Genomic DNA, 26,234 nt, shown 5'->3' with positions numbered 1-26,234 from the left:
TTCATTTCAGTCTGCTGCTGCACACGACTGGAACATGCTACAGAAAACACTAAAACTGAGTTTCTGAATTTAATAATTACATACAGGACATTTTTACGGACACTTGCACTTGTTTATAGTAAAATATATATGAGTGTGTGCATGTGTGTTTGTATTATGTTTTATTGTGTCTGTTATTTTCTGTTGTGATTGTGTTGTTTAGTGTGGATTATTTTTATTTTTATCAAGTGGCTCTGCTACTTGCCAGGCGGCCATTGTAAATAAGAATTTGTTCTTAATGTCTTGCCTGGTAAAATAAAGGTTTAATAAAAAAAAAAGTAATCCTATAAACATTTTTAGTTGTTGTTTGCTTTTTAAACCCCATTACTTGAACCTTTCCATATAATTTTTTTGCTGTTGTGTGGCAATTTTTTTAAATATTTTCAGGCAGGCACATTTTATTTAAAATATTTTTGACATTTTGCACAGTGCCTGTCTGACAGTTCGATATGCGCACTGATGGTTAATGTTCTCTAATATTTCAGTAAAAAATAAATAAGTAAATAAATAAAAGCTGAATAAAGCCAACCTACCTTGTTTATTCATTTATCTGAGTGTTTTAGGTTTTTACTTTGAAGTGGAAAAAAGTCCCGAATGAGAACGGGATCCCGTTTAAGGTGCTCTAGATAAAAAAAAAAAAAAAAACCCCGATTCGACTATTAGTCGACTAAAGGGAAAATCTGACTAATCAGATTAGACTATGAAAATCCTTAGTTGAATACACCTCTAGTTCTGAGCATTCATTACTTACAAGGACAAGTTGGTTATGATCTTTCAGGTAGGAATCAAACCAGGAGAGTGTTTAACCTCTTATGCCAACATCAAGGTGTAACTTTCAGAAGTAGGGGTGTCACGAGATCTCGTGAGATTTCTCGTCGCATTCAAAATCTGTCTCGCGAGATTAGTGATCCAGCAAGCAGCCAGAATGACGTCAGAAAATACAGGTATTACTATTGAAGATGCACCCGCCACTTTCAAATCGTTTGTTTGGCAGCATTTTGGGTACACGGCGGAAATGATAAATGGCAAGAGAGTGACTGATAAGACGCGGAACATATGCCAACATTGTATGAAAATAATGCAGTACACCACGGTTAATACGAGCACGATGCAGAGACATTTACAGCACCACCACAGCTCAGTACTCAAATCAACATATCTCACTTGAACAGAGGTAGCAGGGACAGAAAGGCGCTTTGACAAGTTGAGACAGCAAAGGATATCGGGAGCAGTGTGGGGATGCTAATATGTGGACATGCTAATATTATTAAAAATGAACATGGCAGTGTAGTTGCAGCAAATTCAGTGACATACTTGGTCAGGCTCTGTTTGCACTATTTGCACTCTGTATTGACAGAGAAGAACTTTTTGTTTTGCACATAATACATTGAGTCCCCGCTTAACGCCTGGTTAACGATGGACCGAAGTTACGAACGACTTATTTAGCAGTAGCAACACACTGGAGTGTTGTGGAATGTTGTCGAGTATTGTGTACGATAACATTGTTAGTTTTTTTCTATACTGTATTTACAATTAAAGCGTATCTAAATCTAGAGTCACGCTTAACGACGAAAGCTCTTTTACGACGGACTTTTCCGTCTCTAACCCCGTCGTTAAGCGGGGACTCACTGTAATATTGTTCGTGCTTGAAAAAAGGAGAAATATTTTTATTTATTTTAACTTTTATGGAATTTTATTTTAATTTCAATTTGTAGAGGAAGAAGTTTATTAAAAGTTCATGCTTACATCATGCATGTTGAGGTATAATAAAACATTTCAAAATGCATGTGTAACTCAGTTGTCATTTTTCATTTTAGTTTTCTTAAAATCTCGTCTCGTTCTCGTGAACCCAATATTGTGTCTCGTCTCGTGAGCTGAGTGTATCATCACACTCCTATTCAGAAGATATTAAAAGGTCATTAACTACTTTAATCAGTGCAATTTCAGTGCTGTGATGGGGTCCAGACTGAAATAACTAAAGAACATGTTCTGTCTACACAATATCAGGGTTTTTTTTTCTTGCTTCTTTCTGGACACACGTTTGTGAACTTGCTTTATGATAATGTTGTTAAAAGCATTATACCAATAGAAAATAATATTATAGTGCATCTCTCATACTAGTCAAAGCATATACTATGGACAAATGCTTTTAATAATTTCCTCAATGAAATGCTTGCATTTCCTCTCTTCCCCTTGTTTCTCCTGAACAGCCCCACTCCAGGCGCTTTCAAAATGGCAGAGAAGATTGTGGAGCACTACAGTAATGCAGTTTTACTAATGGTAACTGTTTTGTTATTCAATTATTTGAATTGCAATTGTTTTTTTCTTTTAAATTAATGTTGTAGTATATAAATTATATATAAATATATTTATTTATATTAATAAAATTACATTTGTATAGTAATAATAATTAACACTAATAATTAATATATTATAAGCTTTTTAAAATTTTAGCTTTTAAAATATTTTAATATTTGCATTGAACAGTAATTGAATGTACATGAATTTTTAATAGTGTAACGTGAATAAGCTTTTAACTTAAATGGCATTTATACAGGCTTTTATTGATTTAATGATTCTTTCACTTATATAGTCTTTAAATTGTTACATGAATTTTATTCTTGTGTATGTCTTAATGAAAGATTGAAGGAAGAAAGATGTCTTCAGGATACCGGGTTCCTCCAATAGTGGTATATGAACATAAAGAGTCCCGTTGGACCCTAAAAGACAAGCATACGTAAGCAAATACTTCTGCCTGTTCTTTTGGTCTCTAGATTAAGCACTAGATTAAATAATGTTTACAAATTATAGTGTTGAGTAAATACGATTTAATGGGATTAAAATGTATTAAATTAAAACAATGCAGTCTTCAACAGTGATTTAAAATACTACCTCCCTCATAGAATAATGCTTCGGCAGTGGGAGGAAACTCGTTCAATTGCCAATCAGTTATTGAAGTCAAGGGATCACACACTACTGGTGGATTTTGACAGCCATTTGGACGATATAACAAAGGACTGGACTAATCAGAAACTCAATGCCAAAATAATGGAGCTTGCCTCACCAGCTAATGGAAATATGTAAATTGATATGCACTATTAAACAACTAATGTCAAACTGTATGTAATGTAAAAAATAAATATATTTAAAACTTCTAACTTTTGTGTATTTGTAATATTTGTGTATATAACTAATATTGGTATAATACAACTAAACTTAAAATCCAATTCACTTAATTATAAGGCTTTTATTTAGATCAGAAATTATATAGGAAAGGTTATACTTTACTAAAGCCTCAAATACAGCAGACATTTATACAGACTGTCTTTCTCTATAAATCTTAGTGTGTGACAGGCAATGAAGGTGTGAAAATAAAGGAGGCAATCACAAGAGTCTCGGGATAATGGTATTTTAATACACAATATCAGGGTTTTTTTTTCTTGCTTCTTTCTGGACACACGTTTGTGAACTTGCTTTATGATAATGTTGTTAAATAAAAGGTGGACTTAACAGTAGTGTAACACGGTGAGTGTAAATCTTTTGTATGAAATAATGTGTGCCACAATTATTGACACCCTTGGTGTTTAGTACTTTACCACCTCCTTTTGCCAACAAGAGAAGCACTTAATCTTCTGCTATAACTCTTCACAAGATGGAAGAATACAGAAAGAGGGATCTTCGCACAACATCTCTAAAGAGTCTTGGGTCTTCTCCTATGCACTCTCCTCTTCAGCTCACACCACAGGTGTTCTATTGAGTTGAGGTCAGGGTACTGATATGCCTCCCAAAAAGCTTGTTGGCATGTAGATAGCGCCTGGTGGTAGTTTGGGAGACCTCGTAACCCCAAGATGTTACCATTTGATTCAATTCTTTTAGTCAGCTTTGGAGAACTCTACTTCTCTTACCATCCTTCTCACCTTCTCACACTTGTCCTCTTCCAGGCTTGTTTGTCACAGTCCCAGATGTTTTAAACTTTTTGCTGATTGCTCTGACTGTAGATAACGGCATCTGCATCTAAGTGGCTATTTTCTTGTAGCCATTGCCTGATTTATGAAGGTGAACACTTAAGTAGTTTGTTCTCTTTCCCATGTTTGAGTGAATAAGTAAAATAGGCCTGTGTAATGCCATATTTATACCCCAGGGACCAGGCAGTTATTAATTACTAATTAAAGGTTCCTAGATACTTTGATCCAATTTATAAACTACAGTAGAAATTACATAAATATTTTTTTTTCACTTGAGTTGAAGGTTGTTTTTTTCTATTTATTCAGAGTGAGAGTATGCTTCTGGAATAAAAAATATATATATTTGAAGGCTTTTAACAAGGGGTGTCTATAATTATGGAGGGTGCTGTTCATTAATTAAACCAATCATCACCATACCTGCACAGAGTGAGAATAAAGAAAAACATCTGTGGATACTGAAGTCCACATATCGGTGGTAAGTACAACACTAAAAGCATGTTTTTCCACTATGTAGTTTTTGAAAGAGGCACATGTTTTCCACCCAAATAATTACAGCAATGAAATAAAGAACTCAATTGCTCATCTGGACCTCCCAACATTATTGCCCTTAACAGTGACATCATGTAACAACTACAAGAAAGGCATGTGGGTTGTCATTGGGAAGGAAGACAAGTGACTTTGGTAACATCTAGCTGAATCTAGTTTGTAATAGGTCTTGTGGTTGAATATATATAAAAATATGAAGTCAATCCAACAATTGTGTAGTGTCTTGTTATTGCGAAGAAGGTTATTGATCAGTTCCTAGTCTTTTGCAGACATGCTGAGTGATGTACATGTCGTTAGTGGGTATTTTCATCACTCCTGAGTCAAAAAGGTTAATGTGGAACACCTTAACTGCAAGAATAAATGTGCAAGGTTGATGTCTGTCAAAGAAACTACAAGAGAAAAACCAAACATTACTCCAGAGAAATATGATTGCTAACAAATAGCATTAAAACTCAATAGCAAATGGAGGATGTCCCAATTGCACACATCAGTAGCATTTGTAAAAGGGGTAATTCTCTTACATTCAGTTCCTTTTATAGTACTCTCAACCCACACAGTCTTCTGACAGACCCCTTTGTGAAGATATAAGGGTATGTTGTTCTTCAACTTTCATTTACCTTCTGGCCTTTAACAGATTCCTCTGTTATTGATAAAATTATTGTTTCCTGTCTCAAGGTGAAATATCAGGGTCAGGGTATCAAGAACATGTCTTCTCTACTTCCTCATGCTATAAACACATTGTTTGCAGGTACTTTCATACCATGGCTTGTAGATAATCCAATCATAATTATTAACATCAAATCATAATTTTTCATTACACTGACAGCTATGGCTGCTCACAGTTGTAGGCTGACCTTCCAGCTGAACCTTCCAGTTCTTCACTCACAAACGCTTGTCTGCAGAAGAGCAGACGTTCATCATGACCGCCACATAGTCCCTACAACCCAAGGATTATATGCAAACACCTTGATACTTATATTGACTGATCAATATTCTGCAGAAGCTTGAAGCATAACTTGAAGAATATGGAAAAGTGATAATGGAATTCTTCTGGCTAAATCCTACCAATGGTGAAGTGAAGGCTGCCCTGACAAGCAGTAAAAGCAGTGTGGTGGCACCCTATGTTATGCAGCCTTTGCTCAATCACTTCTAATGAGTACTCTTGAAAATCAGTTATTTAAACCCCCAAATTTGTGATGCTCCCCTCTGCATTTTTCTGACCAGGAACAAATCCAAAGCCTTTTCAATCAATTCCTACAGTCCTTTGACACAGTGATTATTCTCACACTCCACCTATTTCGGTTCTTGCAAAAACCTTCCTTTACAAAAATGCATCCATCTGATCTCAGTAGCATAACATTAGCATAACTACTGTTATATACGCACATGATGTTGGTATGTGCAAACATTATTAATGTTGAAATGTGCACACATAGAATGGAAATTTCCTTATGTTAAATCAGTGGTTCCCAAACTCCTCCCCCCCCCCCCCCCCCCCCCCCCCATTGACTAGGGATGCACCGATTCACGTTTTTCACTTCCGATACCGATTCAGATATCTGAGGCTTAGTATCAGCTGATACCGATCCGATAGAGTAAAACAGTGCTGAATCGACTTAAAGCATTTTTTTTTAACACAGACATACTGAATTACAAGTTTATTGAAAACTCTGCACCAGTACAGCACACTTAAACACACATAAAAACATGTAAAAACAACACAACTTGCATTTGTTCAGTCAGTGCAATTATGAATATAACATCTAATGTAAAATAAATAATACCAAAGAACCTGAAACTGACAAAAACAAAAGGTTCACAACTTTGGTCAAACATGAAAAAAATAAACTGCAAGAAACCTTTGAAATGGTTCAAGAATTCTAAATATAATTTAAAATAAATAAGGAGATGAAATAAGAGAAACAGCAATACCTATGCGGCTAGTTTGCTAGCGCAGACATCACGCAGAGCACAAAGCATGTAACGGCCAGAAATATGTGTACTGTCTCTTTAAGGGAGCGAGTTGAGCGAGCGTATGGAATATTGTTGTTTTTTTTAGCTTTCTGCCGTAGACCGACTCAGACCACTGCTCTTTATTTTATCTTTATTTTATTTCTGTAAGTAATGCATTCAATGAGCTTTGGACAGCCAGCAAATAAACGGACTAAGCGCGAGTACGAATGAGTGATTCACCTCTATGGGGCTATTATAGTGTCACCAGAACCTGAACCTGAAATCATTATTACTTGAAAAAACAGTCTGTAAAATCCTCACAGGTATGCAAAAATTCGAGTTAAAATTCAGGTTCAGGTCGAAATTCAGGTTCGGGTCGCAATTCAGGTTCGGGTCAAAATTCAGGTTCGGGTCGTAATTCAGGTTCGGGTCGAAATTCAGGTTCGGGTCGTAATTCAGGTTCGGGTCGTAATTCAGGTTCGGGTCGAAATTCAGGTTCAGGTTGAAATGCGGTTCATCCGGGATACGTAGGATGAGCAAACAAACTCAGAGCTAATCGAACTGCAATTAGCCAATCACAAAACATATCAGAGGTCATTAAGAGGCGCGTCTTTCTGCTAAATTTCCTGTAAGAGTGCGGTCCCTGTTTGGCGTGTAAGTAGCATGTAAGCAGCACGAAAGTGACCACTGTGCCACCCAGAAATGGCACCTTGTGGCAGCTGCCACATAATCGTGGCACTTAGTGTGACCAGTGCTGCGTGACTGTGGTCTCCGTTGTCCAGAAACGCCGCCTGCCTCTGCTAACAGACATCTAAAGACTCTTGGGTGACTCTGCGTATCGGCCACTCGCTTAAAATCATCCCGACGAGCTCCGAATCGCCATTTGTTGAAATGAAGACGGTTCATAACTTTTGTTTAAAAATTATGTTGAGTGAAATACTAGCCGACATCCAGCTAGACAGCTCTATATTACTAGTTCAGAATACTGTTTAGCGATAACGTCGAATTAAGATTATAGGAGGGTACGTGAATCTACAGTGGTAGACCGTTAACGACAGCACTAAATTTAAAGGGTTTATTATTATAGATGTATGGTTATCAGTGAATGTTCCTACACGCCATCAGCGTCATTTAAACCTCTGCGAGCGAATGGCATCGCATTTAGTATTTATGCAATTTGTAGTATATTTCGCTTTGTATTGGTTTCTATTGTTAGTCTAGATTACGTCTGTTACAACCCCACGATGTCATGGGTCTAGGTTTGGGGTGTGGGGTAGTAGCATGTGCGTAGTGGACAAGATGAAATTAAAGAACGCGAAAACCAGACGGATACGTAAGAAAACTCTTTACTGCAGAGTGGTAATGGGTAGAAGAGCCTTTTCTACGCAGCAAAACACTGAACAGACACGTACGTACAAAAATACACGATTGACCATAAACCAACCAAGGAAAGGAGCAGTAGACGGAACCAAAGAAAAGAAACAAACAAAATATACTACACTAAGTTAACAAAGCAAGACTCACACCTTACTAACATAAATAAAAAATATATATCTACAACGATAATCTCAAACAAATATACATACACGGTGCCCGCCTCTATACTGGTGTTTCTTATAAAACATCCCTGCATGGGTGTCTATAATTGTGCACATGCTACTACGTTCTTACTCCATGGTGGCGATTTTCACAACGCTATTCATGACAATTCATGACAAAAGCTATCGCACAAACCCTCACCTCTCACATGAGAATCATGAACTACAGTTTCTCAAAAGTCACACACACAACCGTAAAGGCAGTAAATGCTCGCGTCGCCTCCCGGCAACTTCCAGCAACTCCGTCATGCAGATTATGAAGCCGAATATCCTCCCCCTCATCCAAATCACGATCTTCGATTGGCCGACAGAATCCACCCGTACCGAGGCAATCCACCTGTTAAACCAAAATTAACCGAAAGAGAAAACAACCTCCCCAAAATCCACAGTTCACGTAACACCGCAGCATCAGCCATCAACCACCGAGCGGCTACTGCCACTCATTGTCTACCACTAATCTAAATTTGACATTATCGTTAAAGAGTATGTGTTCTGTATGAGAGTATGTGGTGTGTGCATGGGCAGTGGCGTGCACAGACATTTTGGGGGGCAAGTGCTGGGGGGAAGGGGGGGGGCACTTTTTAGCGCACGTGGAACAATTCATTATAAAAAAAATTACAAGCGCATGTTGAATGAAATTTGACTTTTATTAGTAACATTCTCTAAACGTGAGTTTTCAATGGAAAAAGTCACACCGCCAACTGATAAAATCCATATCCAATATTAACTATACAGTCATTGTCATTCAGTTAACTTCTGTTTACCCTCCACTGTCTGCAGGCATTGTTGCATATATTTTGCAATTAGTAAATCAATATAGGCCTACAATTAAGACAGTAAAAAGACCAAAAAGTACGAGAATGAGTTATGAGTAGGCTGAGTAGGCTACTGACTGTTGTCATTACACGAATGCAGATGGACATTTTTCACAGGTAATGGGGAACTTCCCGTTTCTTCTTTCACAAACGAATGTGTTAATTTATGTTGCCTAACAAAACATATACAACAGAAAACGTTGTATGTGACCTGGCTGGTGGGGACGGGAGAAGAAGTCTATCTGTGACCGTGTGTGCTGTGCTGAAGACGCTTCCTTCCACTCGCTGAACTGAACTGCTGCTGCAGCGCATCTGGTGTTAAAGGAAGAGAGAGGTCGGGTGTGTGCGAGGTGGTGGCGCATTTCAGGGCATTGTTTTTAATCGCTCAGGTTTTCAAAAGATCATTTCAAACCGACCTCAGTAAAATGATAATAATAAAAAACGAAGTTTCAAAAGGGCACTTTCGTTGATAAAGGGCAGAGTTGGGGTCTAATTGTGCACACTACTGTGCACGGGTAAGTTTGAGTGTTTTCGTGTTTATCTGTACTCGTTCTCTGGTATGTTCGCTTTAGTCATCCGTGTAGCGGACCACTTGGATTAATCACACAAACAATGCTCGGAGCTTCGACTGGTGTATCTTTATTCTCTCCTCCTTTCGCCACCGACATTTGACACCGTGAAAACTACAAAATGTGGCAAAAAATAAAAAATAAACACAAATGCCCTAGCACCATACCTCACAGATAATGTGTAGAACAGGGTCCAAACTTTAAATGCGTCACTCCTAGCAAACTTGCACATGAACTCAACTTTATGTTATGAGCCGCAGCTCTTACTGAAAACAAAACAACAATCACATCTCCCTTCGTTTTAAATTAAATAAATCACTCTTTTGGATTAATACAATTTTTCTTCCTACCTCCTTCTGCTTCCAAGGGCGCTAAGTTTGAACTTTGTTTTACATTTGACATACAACAACACAAAAAAAAACAAAGCCAACTACAGTAAAATATCTTCCACAAGTGTCAACAAGGAATATAACAAGTAATTCGTTTGTTCTTGTGTCTTTTCAAACTCTGGAGCAACGTACATGAACGCGCACAGAAGAACTCGCGCTGAAGAGCTCGCGCTGAAAGTCTCGTGCCGAAAGTTTAGTTCAGCGATAACAGGAGGTAGCAGAATAATCAAATATTCAATAATAAACAAATAAATAAATATATTTATATAATATAAATATATATCCGCGAATATAAATCCGTGTTGTGTCGCTGTAGTGGTTTGTGGTGTCGTCTAGTTTAGTCATGCCTCATCATGATCGTGCTGTCCTTGTGTCTTCTATTATATTAACGTAGTTAAGTTAATGTTAAATGTGAAACCCCTTATATAAAATGCTCTTCTCAGCAAGTGTCCTCCCACTGATAACACTTCACCCCCACGTCACAACATAAAACAGATTTATTACAGATTGTTCATCAGTGAACGTTCATCACGCCATCAGCGTCATTTAAACCACTGCGAGCGAGTGGCATCGCATTTGTAGGATTCGTGGAAATGAAGATGGTTTATATTTTTTGTTTGTTAATTTATGTTGGGTGAACGATTCGGAGCTGACCGACAGCTCCAAACTACGAGTTCAGGATGCTGTTTAATGATTATGTCGGGAGCCGCTCGGCTGACATTCTAGACTAACAATAGAAACCAATACAAAGCGAAATATACTACAAATTGCACAAATACTAAATGCGATGCCATTCGCTCGCAGAGGTTTAAATGATGCTAATGGCGTGTAGGAACATTCACTGATAACCATACATCTATAATAATAAACCCTTTAAATTTAGTGCTGTCGTTAACGGTCTACCACTGTAGATTCACGTACCCTCCTATAATCTTAATTCGACGTTATCGCTAAACAGTATTCTGAACTAGTAATATAGAGCTGTCTAGCTGGATGTCGGCTAGTATTTCACTCAACATAATTTTTAAACAAAAGTTATGAACCGTCTTCATTTCAACAAATGGCGATTCGGAGCTCGTCGGGATGATTTTAAGCGAGTGGCCGATACGCAGAGTCACCCAAGAGTCTTTAGATGTCTGTCAGCAGAGGCAGGCGGCATTTCTGGACAACGGAGACCACAGTCACGCAGCACTGGCCACACTAAGTGCCACGATTATGTGGCAGCTGCCACAAGGTGCCATTTCTGGGTGGCACAGTGGTCACTTTCGTGCTGCTTACATGCTACTTACACGCCAAACAGGGACCGCACTCTTACAGGAAATTTAGCAGAAAGACGCGCCTCTTAATGACCTCTGATATGTTTTGTGATTGGCCAGATGCAGTTTGATTAGCTCTGAGTTTGTTTGCTCATCCTACGTATCCCGGATGAACCGCATTTCAACCTGAACCTGAATTTCAACCCGAACCTGAATTTCGACCCGAACCTGAATTACGACCCGAACCTGAATTTCGACCCGAACCTGAATTTCGACCCGAACCTGAATTACGACCCGAACCTGAATTACGACCCGAACCTGAATTTCGACCTGAACCTGAATTTTAACTCGAATTTTTGCATACCTGCGAGGATTTTACAGACTGTTTTTTCAAGTGATAATGATTTCAGGTTCAGGTTCTGGTGACACTATAATAGCTCCATACACCTCTCCTCTGTGTGCTTCGTGTTTCACTCGCCTGTTAACTGTCCAAGTTCACTTCTATCTGGGACAGAGTGGATATTTAAGGTTGAACTAATTCTGACGAGCGTTACAAGCATAGAATTAGACTGAATATATCTGTTTTTATGGATCGGTCACATTGTCACCCGATCTAGAATTTTTTCAGATATTAATATCGGAATCGGTGCATCCCTAATATTGACACATGTGCACATGTTTTACTTCCAAGCTCCGCGCCCCCCTGCAATAGCTCCGCCCACTTTGGGAACCACTGTGTTAAATAAACAAATGGACAGTTAAGTTGTACTGACAATATAAAGATAACAAAAGGTCCACTCAACAAAAAATGTACTGTTTGTACACTTATACAGATCTATACAATTATAGTTTGCCAACACCCAGAGCTGCAGCTTTGAATTATAAGTAAATTGATCCTTTATATGCAAGTACACCGAAATATAATGGAAATTTAGTTGAATCATTCTAACTGAACTGAATTTAACCTGTTGACATTTCATTTGTTCTGCAGTTGAATAAACGTAAATAAGCTTTTGTCGCTGGTTGACTAATTATAATAATAAAATTCCCAGCTTCAAAAATATTACAATGTGCAAACACCCCCATTTGAGAACTACTCCTTAAACACACTGTATATGTTTTGTATTAGGTTTTCTAAGTCAACTAAGCAAATGTGAGGTTGCTCTTTATTTAAAATAATGGATGACTGAAAACTGAGGATGGTTAACAACTTCACTTTTTTGAACTTGAAAGCTTTTTTGCAACATGAAATTGTACTTTTGTTAATGATTGTTTAAAAACATCTACCTTCATATCCATTATGGCATGAAAAATAATGAAACAATGGGTCAGCTGAATCCTTTGAACAGTAAAGGTTTTATTTATTAGTGTTTTCAGAAACAGAATGTCTGCAATATTTATACAATTAAACTATCTGTAATGTCTTGATTCAGATGAAGGAAACAGAATGGCTGCCAAGTAATGCTTGCTCCTCAGTCTTCATATTGTCTATGTACAAAATGTTGGACAGAATGCAGAGAATTAAATTAGAGGGCTTTAACTGGTTGATGGGGTAACTCCACAAGATTTAAAGTAACCTCTCCTGATGGAGACTGATGAGCCAAGTTTTGAAGGATGGCAAGAGATTTACGGAAGGACTGTACCTCCTCTATTAGTTTCTTAGCCCAGGGAAGAGAAATCTGAAGGTAGAGAAAGAGAAGACCTTTAGAGGGTTTTAAAGCAATATTTACAGCTATATATACACACAATACCCTCTTTAAGTCATGCATTGATAATATCACGAAGACTAAATTTAACTTTAGGATAGAGATTTATCTAAACAAACTAAACTAAGGATCTATATCCTTAGTTTGTGTTTGGAGTTTGCTTGTCGCGTTGAGTCTTTTGTTCTTCCTGGTTTTCCCTGTACTCTGTATGGTAATTTACATCAGCGCGTTTCTCATATTCGTTTTTGGTGGAGGCTTTTGTTCTTGGGTTTCCCTATCACTTTAAAAACCTTGCTGTGGATCTCGCGACTGAGACCCTCCATGTTACATATACAGTACATGACTGTATAAAATGTAAAAAGCACACCTTAATATTACTGTTTTAATGAATGTTGGGAGTTTTTGGAAATAGTTAAAAGAACAATGTGAAACCAGATATTTTTTTACACCAGTATTATTTTTATTGAGGAAGTAATTTATATCTTTTGAATATATTTTGAAGCTTTAAAAAAGCATTTTTCTTAGATCTATACCATAATAAGTTAAAAGGCAAAATCTCAGTGTCCTGTGCTTTAATGTGTCTTTACCTTAATGATGATATGCTTGTCCATAAGATTATCCCCACTGAAAAGTTCCTCCCCAAAACAAAGTGTGATTTCATTTTGAGGTGGATCCCCTCCAGTGTGGAACTCCTTCAGCTCTAAAAGTTAAATAAATAAACAAAACAATTATAATGATAAAACAAGTATGTATTTTTATAATTCACTTGTAAATGATCATACTAAAACTAAATTTCTTGCACTATATAAGTAGAATATAGGACATTTGTTTTATCATGAGCCCTGCACAACACACTTCTCAAAAATACAGACAAAGACAAACTGTACACACTGAATTATACATTTAAGGGAAAGTAAAGATCACCCGATCTTTATCTCAAAATGCTTTATATTGAAATGATTGTTTGCATGATTACACAATCCTGAAATATAAAATAAAAGTAAAACAAAACAATCCAACAAGCTATGTATAAGTGAGTCTCAATAATTAGGTCTTTAATCTGTGCTTTAAAAAGCCTCCACCCTGGTGAAGCAGGCACGAAAGCATCTATATCAGCTCAGATGGCTAAGGAAACCAATACTGCAAGACCCCAATAGCTCTTTACCTGCACTGCAATAATTTGGTCTGTTCTTTCTGGGAGTATTACTGCTTGGAATGACCACAGCAGCTCCCAGCATAAGAAAGCCCTCCACAGATTGATCCAATGTGCTACGTGTATCAGGATATCATTGCCTGAACTAACTGACATCTACTGGCCCTCTGCAGCACTCCCCCGCTCTCAATCAACAAATGAGAGACAAAAATGAAGTAACCGCCTGAAAACATCCCAAAATACCATAGATCTCAATGCGCATGAAGCCCCAGAACTGCACATTTACCGAGAAAGCATTCAAGTAAATTTCCAGTCTAGCCTTAAACATTGATGATTCTTGAAATCTGACAGGGAAGTTATTCCAGTGTGGGAGATTGAAAGGTAATAACTCTGCCTACTGTGGTAATTTCCTTATTTGAAAGAGTCTGCGTGTATTTAAGGAAAGACAATTTAGTGCTTCATAGGTCATTAGAAGTATTTCATAATAAAAAAAAAATGTTTATGGGGAGCTGGGAGCCAACGTAATGAAGCTAAGATCAGAGCAATGTGATCACACTCAGTGTCGTCACACTTGAAGCTGTAATCTATGCAATGTACATGTGGCTGAAGCTTAAACCAAAAATGCTAAAAGTTAATATAAACATGTTTCAGTTAAACAAGTTGCACTGCATATGAAAACATTCAAATATCTAATTTAATGCACATTTTAACAATGTGCATTAAATGTATGTATGTTTTGGGCAGGTCATAAATACCTTGGCTAAAAATGTCCTTGTTGAAGAGCATTGTAGGCTCTGTGGCTCTCTCCATCTTGTGTGGTCCCTCTCCACAGTGTGGCCCCCTCCAGAACACTCGTCCTTGGCAAAAACGTTTGGCATAGATGCCCCCTCCGGTGGAGGTTAGTACCACTCCTTTCTCCATAAAAGGTAAAAGTTTGGAAATAATTGCCAGGCTCTCACTAGAGACTACATCTGAGGGAGGAGGCGGGAGAGAGATGCGGGTAAAGCTGGATCCATTCAGAGTGGGAGGGGAGGGAGAGTGGGGCACATACGCAATCCGAACATCACTACCCATAACCTCCCGCCTCAGAACCTCCTGGCCAATATAGTACACAGTGATGTCGAAGGAGTGTGATGCTGCAAAAAACAAGAAGAAACACGTCAATTCCAATATATAAAATAGACTATATTAAATCCTTTCTAAACAGAAAGTATGCAAAATAGTTTATATCATAATTAATAATAATAAGGTTATTAACCAATTACCTTTACTATCTCCAGAGGGAGGAACATTTTCTATCAAGACGTTCAGCTGAATTTCATTCATCACTGGAGAGAAAATTTTTTATCATCATAGTAGCACAAGACAATTTCAGAGTTGCACCAATGACAATTTTCTTGGCCAATTACGATTTCCGATTTTCTTAACACGTCTGGCCATTTATGACTCCTTCTAAGAATTATAAAGGATAGCATCCAGAAAAAATTGTATTCAGATTTTCTTTTGACAGAACCTTCTTTCAACCCATATGGAAATGTATGCTAGGTCATAGGAAAAATTTTTGATTTTCAGAAATTTTCAACCTCTTTGTGCGGGACAGTCACATATTTTCATTACTTTTCACATGTCCCGCAAATTGAGATGTTGTCCCAATTCGTTACTGACAGTCAAACTCCAGATTTGAAATGTGTTTTATAATCTGGCATTTATCAACTGGCTGTGTGGACAAAGCAGTGAGGGCTGTGTGATCATGTCAATCATGATCATCAGTTAGCATCAGCTTCATAAACAAACATGAGTGAGTTTAAGCTGCATACACGTATGAACTAAATTGGACTAAATCACTGTGGTGTTCGTGTGGCTGTGTCTGTGCCCCATGACCGGCATGGTCTCAGTTATGAACAAAGAAAGGCAAAATTCAGCCAATGAGACAAATTCAGACCACCTCACTACATTGGTTGTCTCAGTATGGCTTGTTTGTCATTTATTCTGTAGTCTGCTTGGTTTGTGCAACCAAAGTCATGATTAATGATTTGTCTTGCCACTTTGTTTGGAACCCCATATTTTGTATACTGTAAATAATTCACTCACAGTGGTCATTCTTAAAGATGACTGTCGGCTCTGTTGCTTCCATTTTATGAAATGTGGTTTCCTTCCCTGTGTTGGTTTCAATCTCCTGCAGTTCAAACAAAATCAATGATAAAACTGCAAATAAATGTGGAACTAAATTTCTCAATTACAATTATTACCAGTACAGTTACAGTACAAGCCTGGCAGACAAACCTTTGTTTCTCCTAATGGCTTGGCTAATAACGAGTTTCCCAAATCAAAAATTGGTACATTATATATTTGGCAGTTATTTTCTTACTGTAGTGATTTGTTGAACAGAGGCAGCCTCGTCTTTGATCATTTTGGGCTGACTCTCTTCACTGCCTTCTGCTTCACTCCTCCTGCTCCTTTTGATTCTTCTCACTGCTTTGTCTCCACCTTTCTTAACTTCAGCTAATCCTATGCAATGGAATGCAAGTCCATTTATATAGCACCTTTCAAGCATAGATGTCATTCACAGTCATTTATATAACAATATGCAAGTTTTAGTTTTTAGTGTTTTACAAACCCAGCTTAAACCTAAGATGGAACTAACAGAATACCAATTGAAAGTCCATTAGTGCCAGCATAGGCTTAATCTCTGTGTGTGTGTGTGTGTGTGTGTGTGTGTGTGTGTGTGTGTATATACATACACACACACATACAGTGTATACTCATGATTTTCTTTAAAAAAAAAAAAAAGACAGGGGGTAACTGGGACCTTGGGTATGCAATTTCGTTCTACCTCATGTACCACATGTGCTGTGGATGAAAATAAAGTCTCCTAACCTAACTTGATTGTAAAATAAAAAAAAACTCACCTTTTGACCAGCTACCCTAGCAAGAGCACCATTTCAGATGTCGTTAAAGGAAATTTATTCTTGTACTGACTGATATTTATGCTCTTCAACTCAGTTGGGGCTCATGTACATTGAGTACAGATACACAATCTTGTAAGGTGGTCAGTGCATTGAGCAGTGTGGTTCTAAAAGAAAACAAATGCAGTGGTACACAACTAAAAACACATAAAAACTGAACAGCTAAATACTATGGTGGGGTATTTCAGTCAAATTTGATGTATATTTTCAGAATTATTAAACTTATCATTCCACAAATAGCAAGAAAAGTTTTTACATCTATTTTATCATTCAATTTTATTTTCCATTTACAAAAGTAAACAATGCTTTTGTTCCTGGACAATGCTTTTGTTCTTCTTTTCTCTTCTCTTTCTGTATTTTAAACAGAAGAGTATATTTGCACTAACCATAAAAATAACGGTAAACATAGCTCTACAGTAGTAAGATAACCCTAATGTCACAGTCTGCTCCGACTCCTCTCTTGGACTTGTGTTTGTATGTATGTTTGTGTGTTTCTTAGCATGTATGTGTTAGTCTATGTTCATCTGTCTCTTGTCTTGTTATTGTTATATGTAGCTCTCGTGTCTTGTAATTCTCGGTGTATTTGCACATCTTGCATGTTGTCTTGTAATGGAAAATTTCATTCTTTGTTTTCCATGAATCATTTTATTAATTTACATAAGTAATATGTAAACATTTAACACTTTGATTATAATTTAAATAATTTGTCTCCCTCCCTATCTCCTAAGTTCTCACCGTTGTGTTAAACCATGCATGTGAGCACCCTTTGTGTAATTTGATCGTTATCTATCATTTTCTGCTGACCCCTGCGAACAGAGAGATAGCTTTTGGCAAGGTGGTCTGATTTGGGGAGGAGGACTGGCTGGCTGGTTTCCAGCGGGACTTCTCTGATCCTGCGCTCAGAGAGGATACCAGCCAGCCAGCTGATAGTTCTCCTCCTTATCATTTGTCCTCCTGTCCTCCTCCAGTTATGGCAGTAGGGAGTCACCATCCGGGAGGCAAAATCTTCTCAGCGCACAAGGGAACCAGGACTGGTACAATCTCTCACTTTCCTCTTACTCTTCTTTCACTCTCCTCGCCACCTCAGAGTGGGGCTCCCCACCAGAGCTATTGCCCCATTATTCCACTTTATTCGAGTACAAAAGTCAAATTTATTCATATAGTGCTTTTTACAACACGTCACAAAGCTGCTTTACAAGTACATGGTTCCAGATCCAGCAAGCCAGGGGTGACAGTGGCAAGGAAAAAATCCCTAGGTGGTGTTTAGAGTATAAAAAGAGCTTCTCAGAGTGTCTCTCTGAAGACAAGAGGGTAAGATGATCACCAATTCCACCATTGTTGTGCAGAAAGAGAGTCTTCCAGCTCTTCGTTATATGCAATTTCCTTTTTCCAGCCACTTATTGCTACTTGTCACAACTTTTTGGGATTTGGTGACATTGTGAATAAACATAATTTTCCTTTAAAATGTTAAATGACAGATCATTCTATTGATCATGTTCTATTACGAATAAAATATTGACATTTGCCATCTCCACATCATTGTATTCAGTTTTTATTCACAGTTTGTTTAGTGTCCTAACTTTTTTTGATCTGGGACTTTTTATCCAAGTGATTGATGCGTTGCTTTATTAAATGGTCTTATGGCCATGGTGTGGTTACTAACAGTGATTGCAAACTGCTACACATAGCACTCAAACTGTGTGTGTTTCTAAAAGTCATCAGTGTATCCTCTTACCTTGCTCATCAAGTGGTACAAGACGATACACCTTATAAGGTTCCGAGATGTCGAGCTGGGACCTTTCTGTGACTTCACTGAACTCCGGACTTTTATTTAAGGCACAGCGGAGACGAGTCTTCCAGGAAGCAGGATCAGCCTGGCCCTTTTCTGAGAGCTTCCCCTTATACTCCGCCCAGGCCTGCTAGTGTGAAAGGTTCAAATTCCAAAATAACAAATGTTTAGTACAGTAATGCATATATGTGTTCCATATGTATTCATTAGAATTACGTAATTGTTTGGAATTAGGCCTTCTATAAGATCTACTTTGTGCTTTTAGGAATGATCAAATATTTATGGTGGTATTGCAAGTTCTAAAACATGTGATGCCTCTAGTGCTATGAAAGAGGTGCTGTCTCCAGTGTGAAGTGGAAAACAGCACAAAGAGACAGAAAACAACCCGAGACCTTAAAAATAGCAGCATCTTCCTCACTGCGGAAGTCTTGTTTTCCAGCATGTTTCCAAGGTATACGAAACATGGTCTTTTCAGGGTTGTCCCATACAAGTCCAGGATATTTTCTGCTGTTCACCTACACAACACAGAGTAAGACAAAAATGAAATTCTGCCAGTTTTGGTCATATTGAAACGAAATGTGCCATAATTTGTCAATTGTGATTTTTTTTTTTACACCCCAATCGAAATTTGTCCTCCGCTTTTAACCCATCTGTGCAGTCAGAACACACACACACACACACACACTAGTGATTATTAGGGGGCTGTGGATCACACGTGCCCAGAGCGGTGAGCAGCCCTAGCCCGGCGCCCGGGGAGCAGTTGGGGTTAGGTGGCTTGCTCAAGGGCACCTATTCTACACCTGAGTACACTAGCATCTTAAGGTACCTTAAGATAGGAAAATATATTGGAAGGGCCTGTGAGAAATTACATTTTTGCTGTTTACTTTTATTAAACACACTTATTATGAAACATGTACAGTTTCTCAAAGGATAAAACACAATTTCTGAAACCTTGCTCCATATTCTAAAAGATTAAACACAAAACCTCATCTTCAAGGAGAATTTGCTTCAAAAAATATTTACCAGTGTAAAAAACAAAAACCAAACACTGCTCTCACATCATAAATAATGCAATCAAAATGATTTACACTATCAAGCAGTCAGTAAACAGTACACCAAAAAATAGAAAACACATTGTTTAACACAGTTCTCAAGGAGAAGCAATTTTTTACATAATCTCAAAACAAATTTCTTATATTTCTGTCATTGTCTTTTGATGAATGAAAGCAGCTCTAACATAGTATAAACTGATCAGAAACTACTACTCTGCTGTACTACTCTATGCTCTTTGTCTCTGTGACATTGTAATTCTTGTTCTTTGCTAATATGAGCCTGCAGCCAGTCAAAATCTATTGAGCCATAGGTACTGTAAACAAATGTTCAGGGCCATACAATTTGTTTACAATATTGTACAGTATACAGCCTACAATGCACTGTACTACAGTATACAATATTACAGTAAAAGACTAAAATCAAAGAACTAAACTAAACAAAAATGTGATCAATGTGCTTCTACTTGTCTTTGGACTGGGTCACGCCAAAGCACTTTATCGACATCAAAGGCAATATTTTCCTTCTTGAGGCAACAGGAGAACTTTTGTGTGCCATGTCCAGCCTTGACATGACTCCACACCTACATAACCAGTCTGAATCCATGGCATGGTTGTGTCACGTCATTTGAAAGAAGTGAAATCAATTTTGATTTAATCAATTGTGTACTTTATTTGTATTGCCAATTGTGCCACTTGTGTTTACCAGTATGGATGACGTGCATTAGAGTGCAAAATATGTTTTGGGTATGAGAATTTGTTTAGAGTTTTGCTGAAAAGTGTAAGATCTGCAAATTGTGTTTTACCATGTGAAATGGTTTAAGGTATTGACAATTAAACTGTTAAGACAATTGTTAAGAACAATTAGCTAAATATGAGTTCAAGCAACTGAGAGCTTTGTTTGGCCAAGGGTTTAAGTGTTTGAGCAGTTTATAAAAACTGTAATGATCTTCTAACTGGATACAGAACTAATAGATCAATGGCTGCACAAGCATTCAATCATACTCACCTGCTCAACCAACCACGATCGCAGTCGGCGCGTACAGCGAATTTTACCTGATGCCATCTGAAAGAAAACAAGTGAACAATCATGCCCAGTTGACAGCCTGTGCAGACCTATTATGTAGATATGGTGGGTTATGTTTTGAGAATGGATTCTTATGTTCTATAAAGTTTGCTTAGACATATTAGTACCCATTTGATTTATTTGAAGTTTTCCAAAAAATTAAACCTTTAACAGAAATGTAAAATTAATATATAATAGTCATAACATCATCACCACCACCACCACCACCACCACCACCACCAACAACAACAACAACAACAACAACAACAACAACAACAACAACAACAATAAACTAAATTTACAAAACCTTTTATGAAAATCTTTACAAATTAAAAGTCCTCACTGATCTTACATTTCCTGCTCTTTCTCTGCAAATAAGTCAGGGAAGTGCTTTATAGGCCTAGAGTTGTATGAGAATTATGAGGCCGAGTTTAAAACAGATTGTTTAAGTGTGCTACACAACAGACGCAAACCCTCTAAATGTGAAAACTGGACATCTGCCATTTCAGATGTTTACCACTGTCAGCTCGGGCTTTTCACGCCCTCTATAAGTAGGAAGTGATAAGAGACGTGGCGTAATACCGATTGACGACAAGAGTTTATTATTATATTTCAGAAACACATTAAAGCTAGCCAGTAAACGCTAAAAGATGAGATATCTACCATCTAGCTATCTACCTGTGTCCCCGGTACATGTCTGCTTTATGCACTGACAAGCTGTATTAACATTGTAAAATAAGGGACATATAACGTTACTATCCTTTCTACACTCTGAACTGTTTAATGCTATTTTAATGGTATTTATAAACTTAACTGCTATAGATATAGGTTATATATGTTAGAAATGGTATAGGTTGCCACTTTCAGGTAATCTATAGCATGTTAAAAGTCACTGACAAGCATTTATTAAAGAATCGCTTACCATCTTCAGTTGTTATTGTTCTTCTTTGTGGAAAATAATTCTCGCTTTAATACGAAAACGTTATTTTGCTGAGTTTTTGAGCCCTTCAGCTGATGCCATCTGAGACAGAAAGTCGCTCCTTTTCCCAGAAATCACGTGACTATTCGGTACGTAGCAAATTTATCCTGCAAGCGATTGTAAATTTTTCAAACCACCAGGTGGCAACAAAGCCACATAGTGGCATAACAAAATAACTAACAAACTTAACAACTTCAGGGTTCATACACTTTTTTGACAATCAATTTCCATGACTTTTCCATGACTTTGAGGCAAATTTTAATGACTATACATTCTCTAAACATATGTGTAGACATGACAAATGAGAAAAAATCCAGGCCAAAATTCCACAGTATATCATAAATTAATGACAAGCCACGTGGTTTAATTGAAAAAATAAACATTTACCGTATTTTCAATATAAACCGGAGTTACGACCTACTTTTTTTTTTATTTCGCGCGTGCACGGAGGAGCAGTGGCAGCACAGTGGAGTGTTGTGGAGTGTTGTGTACGATAAGCTGAGGCAGCACAGGCTCCACTGCAGCCCATCTCGGCAACACGATCGCTCTTTCTCGCGTTGTACGCACGAGGACATCGTTAGTTTTTTTTCTATACTGTGTTTACGATCAAAACGTATCTAAATCTTTTCAGTCTCTAACTCCATCGTTAACCGTGCACATTTTGCACGCCCCGTGTCCTTGTCTTTCACAAGCCATAGCTTGTATTTGTCCAACTGAAGCAGTCATTGTTTAATCGGCATTTACCAGCATTACGCTGATTTACATCAAAGTACAATCTACAGCTCCGCTTGGAGTCCGACGCTAACGCAGTGAACTAATGTGTGAAGTTACGTTAGCGGTCCGCACAATGAAAAAAAATGGCTATATTATATTTATTAATTTTTTCTTCCGGTTATCAGAACAACATACCTTTATTGTGTCAAGCAAATTTCCATGACTTTTCCAAAACATTTGAGTATTTTTTATTTTTCCAAAACTTATCCAGGCCTGGAAATTGCTATTTTCAAATTCCATAACTTTTCCAGGTTTTTCATGACCGTACGAACCCTGCAACTTGACCCTGACAAAATACAGGGGAAAAACAGCTGGAAAGCTACTGAAACCTACATTGTCCACTCAGTGAGTAACCACTGCAGTAACTGACTCTTTTCATTTCTACTCTTTTCTCTCTTGACTTGTCACTCGTGGGATACAAACAGGGAGATATAATTAATGTGGCATTAGTATTATTGTATCAATGGCTGCATTCAGGCCAAGATGAACAATGGAGGTGTGAGCAGAACACATCAGTGACACATGACCCATTGCCCTTAACAGTAGGTCACAGAAATCTAACTAACCAGTAAGTTTCTAGACAACTGTTATTCTAAAGATGCACATTCCAAACATATTTTACTTTTAAACCCACCATCACTTGACTCCTGTGCTTTGTAATGACTGCATGAACTGAAATGGCAATTAATTTAAAAAATGAAATAAATATTTCTGTTGACATGACAGTAATACAGCTGACTGAATTTTTTAAAGAATTTATTTAAAATTATAAATTAAAAAAATTTCAGTCACCAGATGACTGTTATCACAGTAGCTAAAACATCACTGAAAATGTGTTTTAAAACCTGCTTTAAAAATATAATCAGGACTGCATTTAATTCACAAGTTTAATTTCATGGACACTACTTACTAAGTTTGCTTAGTAATGCAAATTAAACGCCTAATAGACAGAAGGGTTACTGTTGGTAAATCAAATATAAAATATTTTAGTGAGGCATAGTATTGATAATTGATTATTCCCAAACATTCTGGTTTGCGTATTGTGGTGGCATACAGTGCACACGTAATTTAGTTTTTCTTCACAAGCTGTCTGACAATTGCATTGATCTGTTTAACACATGACTTCCATAGGACATTCTGATGTTTTGAGGGCTTTTGTCACAATTTCAGGAGAAATCAAATGAAGGGAGTTATTTATTTAAATTTAGGATGTTTGTAGTATGCTTTAGAATTTAGTTTTTAAAAAGTACGTTTTCTCAATATTTTAAATTAAGACTTGTTTTAAAAAGTGATTACAATGTTGATTTAAATGGTCAATAAAAGCAATCTTGAAGTATAAGCATTTTGAAGTCAGCTACATAAGCCCAATCAGTGGATGTGTGCATAATGGCCAGTTTTAAACTCAATAACTAGTCACTTCTAAAGACTCCCCTTTATATCAAATCTTTCGTGGGACCTTTTCACCAAGGGGGATTTCCATCAGCTTCTGCAAAAATACAATATGAACATATAGATTATTAAAAGAAAAACAAATTTCAGAAATAGTTACACATATCACATTGGAAATAGACCAATATTAAAAGCACCTTAGTTCATATTATAATATTAACATTATCATAACATAATCTTAAATATGTGCTAGCTATTTGTCAAATTTTACAAATCACATCACTGTCTAAAAAAATCTGAGGTAAAATGTCAGTAGCAAATCCTATAGTGCTCTGAGATACAGCATTCCCTTTAAATGATAGGGTCTCATCAGCTGCCACCTAAACAACAAAACATGACATATCTCTTGTATAGATATGTGAATATGTAGAAAGAGTTACCTGCCGTAGTCTGGCATGATATGTCTCATCATTTTCATCTTCCACTCTGTCACAGTTTACTTGGTGTCTTTTGCAGGCACTAATCAATTCACCCTCATCAAATAGGTAAGCAGGGTCAAGTGAGTGGGCATTGATGAGGCTTACCAGATATTCTCTGTAGTGTTTGCTGTAAAGTACAAAGCATATTTATGCCTTTATATTGCTGTTATAACCTAGCATCTTGCAGCAGTACTATCCTTTGTTTATACAGTTAATAGAGGACCCACTTCAGACATTCTGTTCAGAAATTCTGTCACAAAATGAATTAGATTCACCCTTTCATGGATTTATTAAATCATTGAAACATAAGATGAAATATAACATCAATGCAGTTTATCAGCCTTCTGAGTGTCATTTCGATTTCTTTTTGCAGGCAGTAATATGTGTGCAACGCAGCATCGTATGTGGGCAGCGCAACAGCCCCCACCAAAACAAGAGTCCCCACTTTGGGAGTGGAGGATGCCATACTGTACTTTCTTCACCGGACCCACTCTCATCTGGACAGTGGGGGCAGCGCTGTGAGAATCATGTTCTTTGGTTTTTCCAGCGCCTTCAACACAATTCAGTCCCTCCAACTGAGAGAATGCTAGTGGATCCACACCTGGTCTCCTGGACCACTGACTACCTCACTGACAGACCTCAGTATGTCAGGCTGAAGGACTGTATATCAGAGACTGTGGTCAGCAGCACAGTAGCACCACAGGGGACTGTACTCTCCCCGTTCTTCACATTCTACACCTCAGACATCCAATACAACTCTCAGATGTGCCACATGCAGCTTTCAAACGATACTGCCATTGCAGCCCGTGTACAGGGAGAGCAGGAGGAGGAGTACAGGCACCTTGTTGATGACTTTGTTGCATGGTACAACGGGAACAACCTGCTGCTGAACACCTCCAAGACCAAAAAGATGGTGGTAGACTTCCGCAGGGCCAGGAGACTCAACCAGCCTGTCTCTATTGAGGGGGTTGATGTGGAGAAGGTTAAGACCTACAGGCATCTCGGACCACACCTGGATGATCGACTGGACTGGTCAGCCAACACAGACATCCTGTACAGAAAGAGGCAGAGCCGGCTCTACTTTCTGAGAAAGCTGGGATCCTTCAACATCTGTAGGAAGCTCCTGCAGATGTTCTATCAGGCTGTAGTGTCCAGCTGTCTTTTCTATGCTGTGGTGTGCTGGGGAGGCATGAAAAAGAGAGACGAGATGCTTCTGGACAAGCTGTTCAGGCGTGCAGTGTCCATGATTGGTATGGAGCTAGATTCTGTTGTTACGGGGCAGAGGGAAGGACACTGCACAAACTGCTCTCTGTCATGGATGATGATGGTCACCCACTGCACACCACCATTATGGACCAAAGGAGTACGTTCAGTGGCAGGTTCCTGTCACAGAGGTGCTCTACAGACAGACTCAGGAGATCCTTTGTCCCAAGAGCCATCACTCTTCAACTCCTCCCAGTGGAGAGAGACAGTTCAGAGTTACTGCGTGAAGTGTAAGCTTCACATCATACTTTTATATTTTGTAACTCTCTTGCTATCAAATAAATATTGCTTAATATAAGACCTCGACTTCTGTGACATAAATTCCACCACAGTATGTATGTATGTTATTTATTATATTGTTTCAGTTCATACAATCATCTATTCCATCAATTCCTATTATAGTCCATCGTATTGTAGTCCAGATTATTATTATTTTTTACTTCATAATCATATTGTCATTTGATGTAAGGCAGCCAGAAATGCTAGGTTTT

At 37.8% G+C, this 26,234-nt stretch overlaps 3 protein-coding genes across 7 annotated transcripts in view; 1 reads left to right on the top strand and 2 right to left on the bottom strand.

Annotated features, from left to right (window-relative positions):
- The window catches only part of emc9 (ER membrane protein complex subunit 9), a 55,447-nt gene extending 52,259 nt beyond the window's left edge, over window positions 1–3,188 (top strand). Inside the window, exons 5-7 of one of the 2 annotated variants that reach the window (XM_077000716.1) lie at window positions 2,250–2,319; window positions 2,682–2,776; window positions 2,943–3,188. In XM_077000716.1, coding sequence (XP_076856831.1) covers window positions 2,250–2,319; window positions 2,682–2,776; window positions 2,943–3,123 — 346 coding nt within the window. In that variant the 3' untranslated portion in view covers window positions 3,124–3,188. The remainder of the gene's footprint in view (window positions 1–2,249; window positions 2,320–2,681; window positions 2,777–2,942) is intronic. The other variant, XM_077000714.1, reaches the window with a different exon arrangement.
- Window positions 3,189–12,467: 9,279 nt separating this feature from the next.
- Window positions 12,468–21,916, bottom strand: irf9 (interferon regulatory factor 9). 2 transcript variants are annotated; one of them, XM_077000711.1, is made up of 11 exons: window positions 21,782–21,916; window positions 20,803–20,859; window positions 19,137–19,259; window positions 18,691–18,871; window positions 16,358–16,497; window positions 16,081–16,165; window positions 15,255–15,317; window positions 14,745–15,125; window positions 13,424–13,536; window positions 12,774–12,809; window positions 12,468–12,618 (listed from the first exon to the last, which is right to left on the bottom strand). In XM_077000711.1, the coding sequence occupies exons 1-11, from the start codon at window positions 21,782–21,784 to the stop codon at window positions 12,610–12,612; spliced, it is 1,191 nt and encodes a 396-aa protein (XP_076856826.1). In that variant the 5' UTR covers window positions 21,785–21,916; the 3' UTR covers window positions 12,468–12,609. The 2 variants fall into 2 exon arrangements, with proteins under 2 accessions (XP_076856826.1, XP_076856825.1); XM_077000710.1 differs by having other exon boundaries at window positions 12,468–12,809.
- LOC143510872 (E3 ubiquitin-protein ligase RNF31-like) overlaps window positions 21,814–26,234 on the bottom strand; it is a 25,051-nt gene continuing 20,630 nt past the window's right edge. The window contains exons 21-23 of one of the 3 annotated variants that reach the window (XR_013130096.1): window positions 24,442–24,607; window positions 22,260–24,098; window positions 21,814–21,945 (exon numbers count right to left, since the gene is read on the bottom strand). Coding sequence is in view for 1 of the 3 variants with exons in the window: in XM_077000709.1 (XP_076856824.1) it covers window positions 24,051–24,098; window positions 24,442–24,607 (214 nt within the window). In the remaining 2 variants the exon portion in view is untranslated. Of the gene's footprint in view, window positions 21,946–22,095; window positions 24,099–24,441; window positions 24,608–25,321; window positions 25,532–26,234 lie in introns of those variants that run through there. The other 2 variants (XM_077000709.1, XR_013130097.1) reach the window with 2 other exon arrangements.

The sequence above is a fragment of the Brachyhypopomus gauderio genome, chromosome 3, assembly GCF_052324685.1.
Source record: "Brachyhypopomus gauderio isolate BG-103 chromosome 3, BGAUD_0.2, whole genome shotgun sequence".
NCBI classification, from domain to species: domain Eukaryota; kingdom Metazoa; phylum Chordata; class Actinopteri; order Gymnotiformes; family Hypopomidae; genus Brachyhypopomus; species Brachyhypopomus gauderio.
This window is presented reverse-complemented; position numbering and strand designations above follow the sequence as displayed.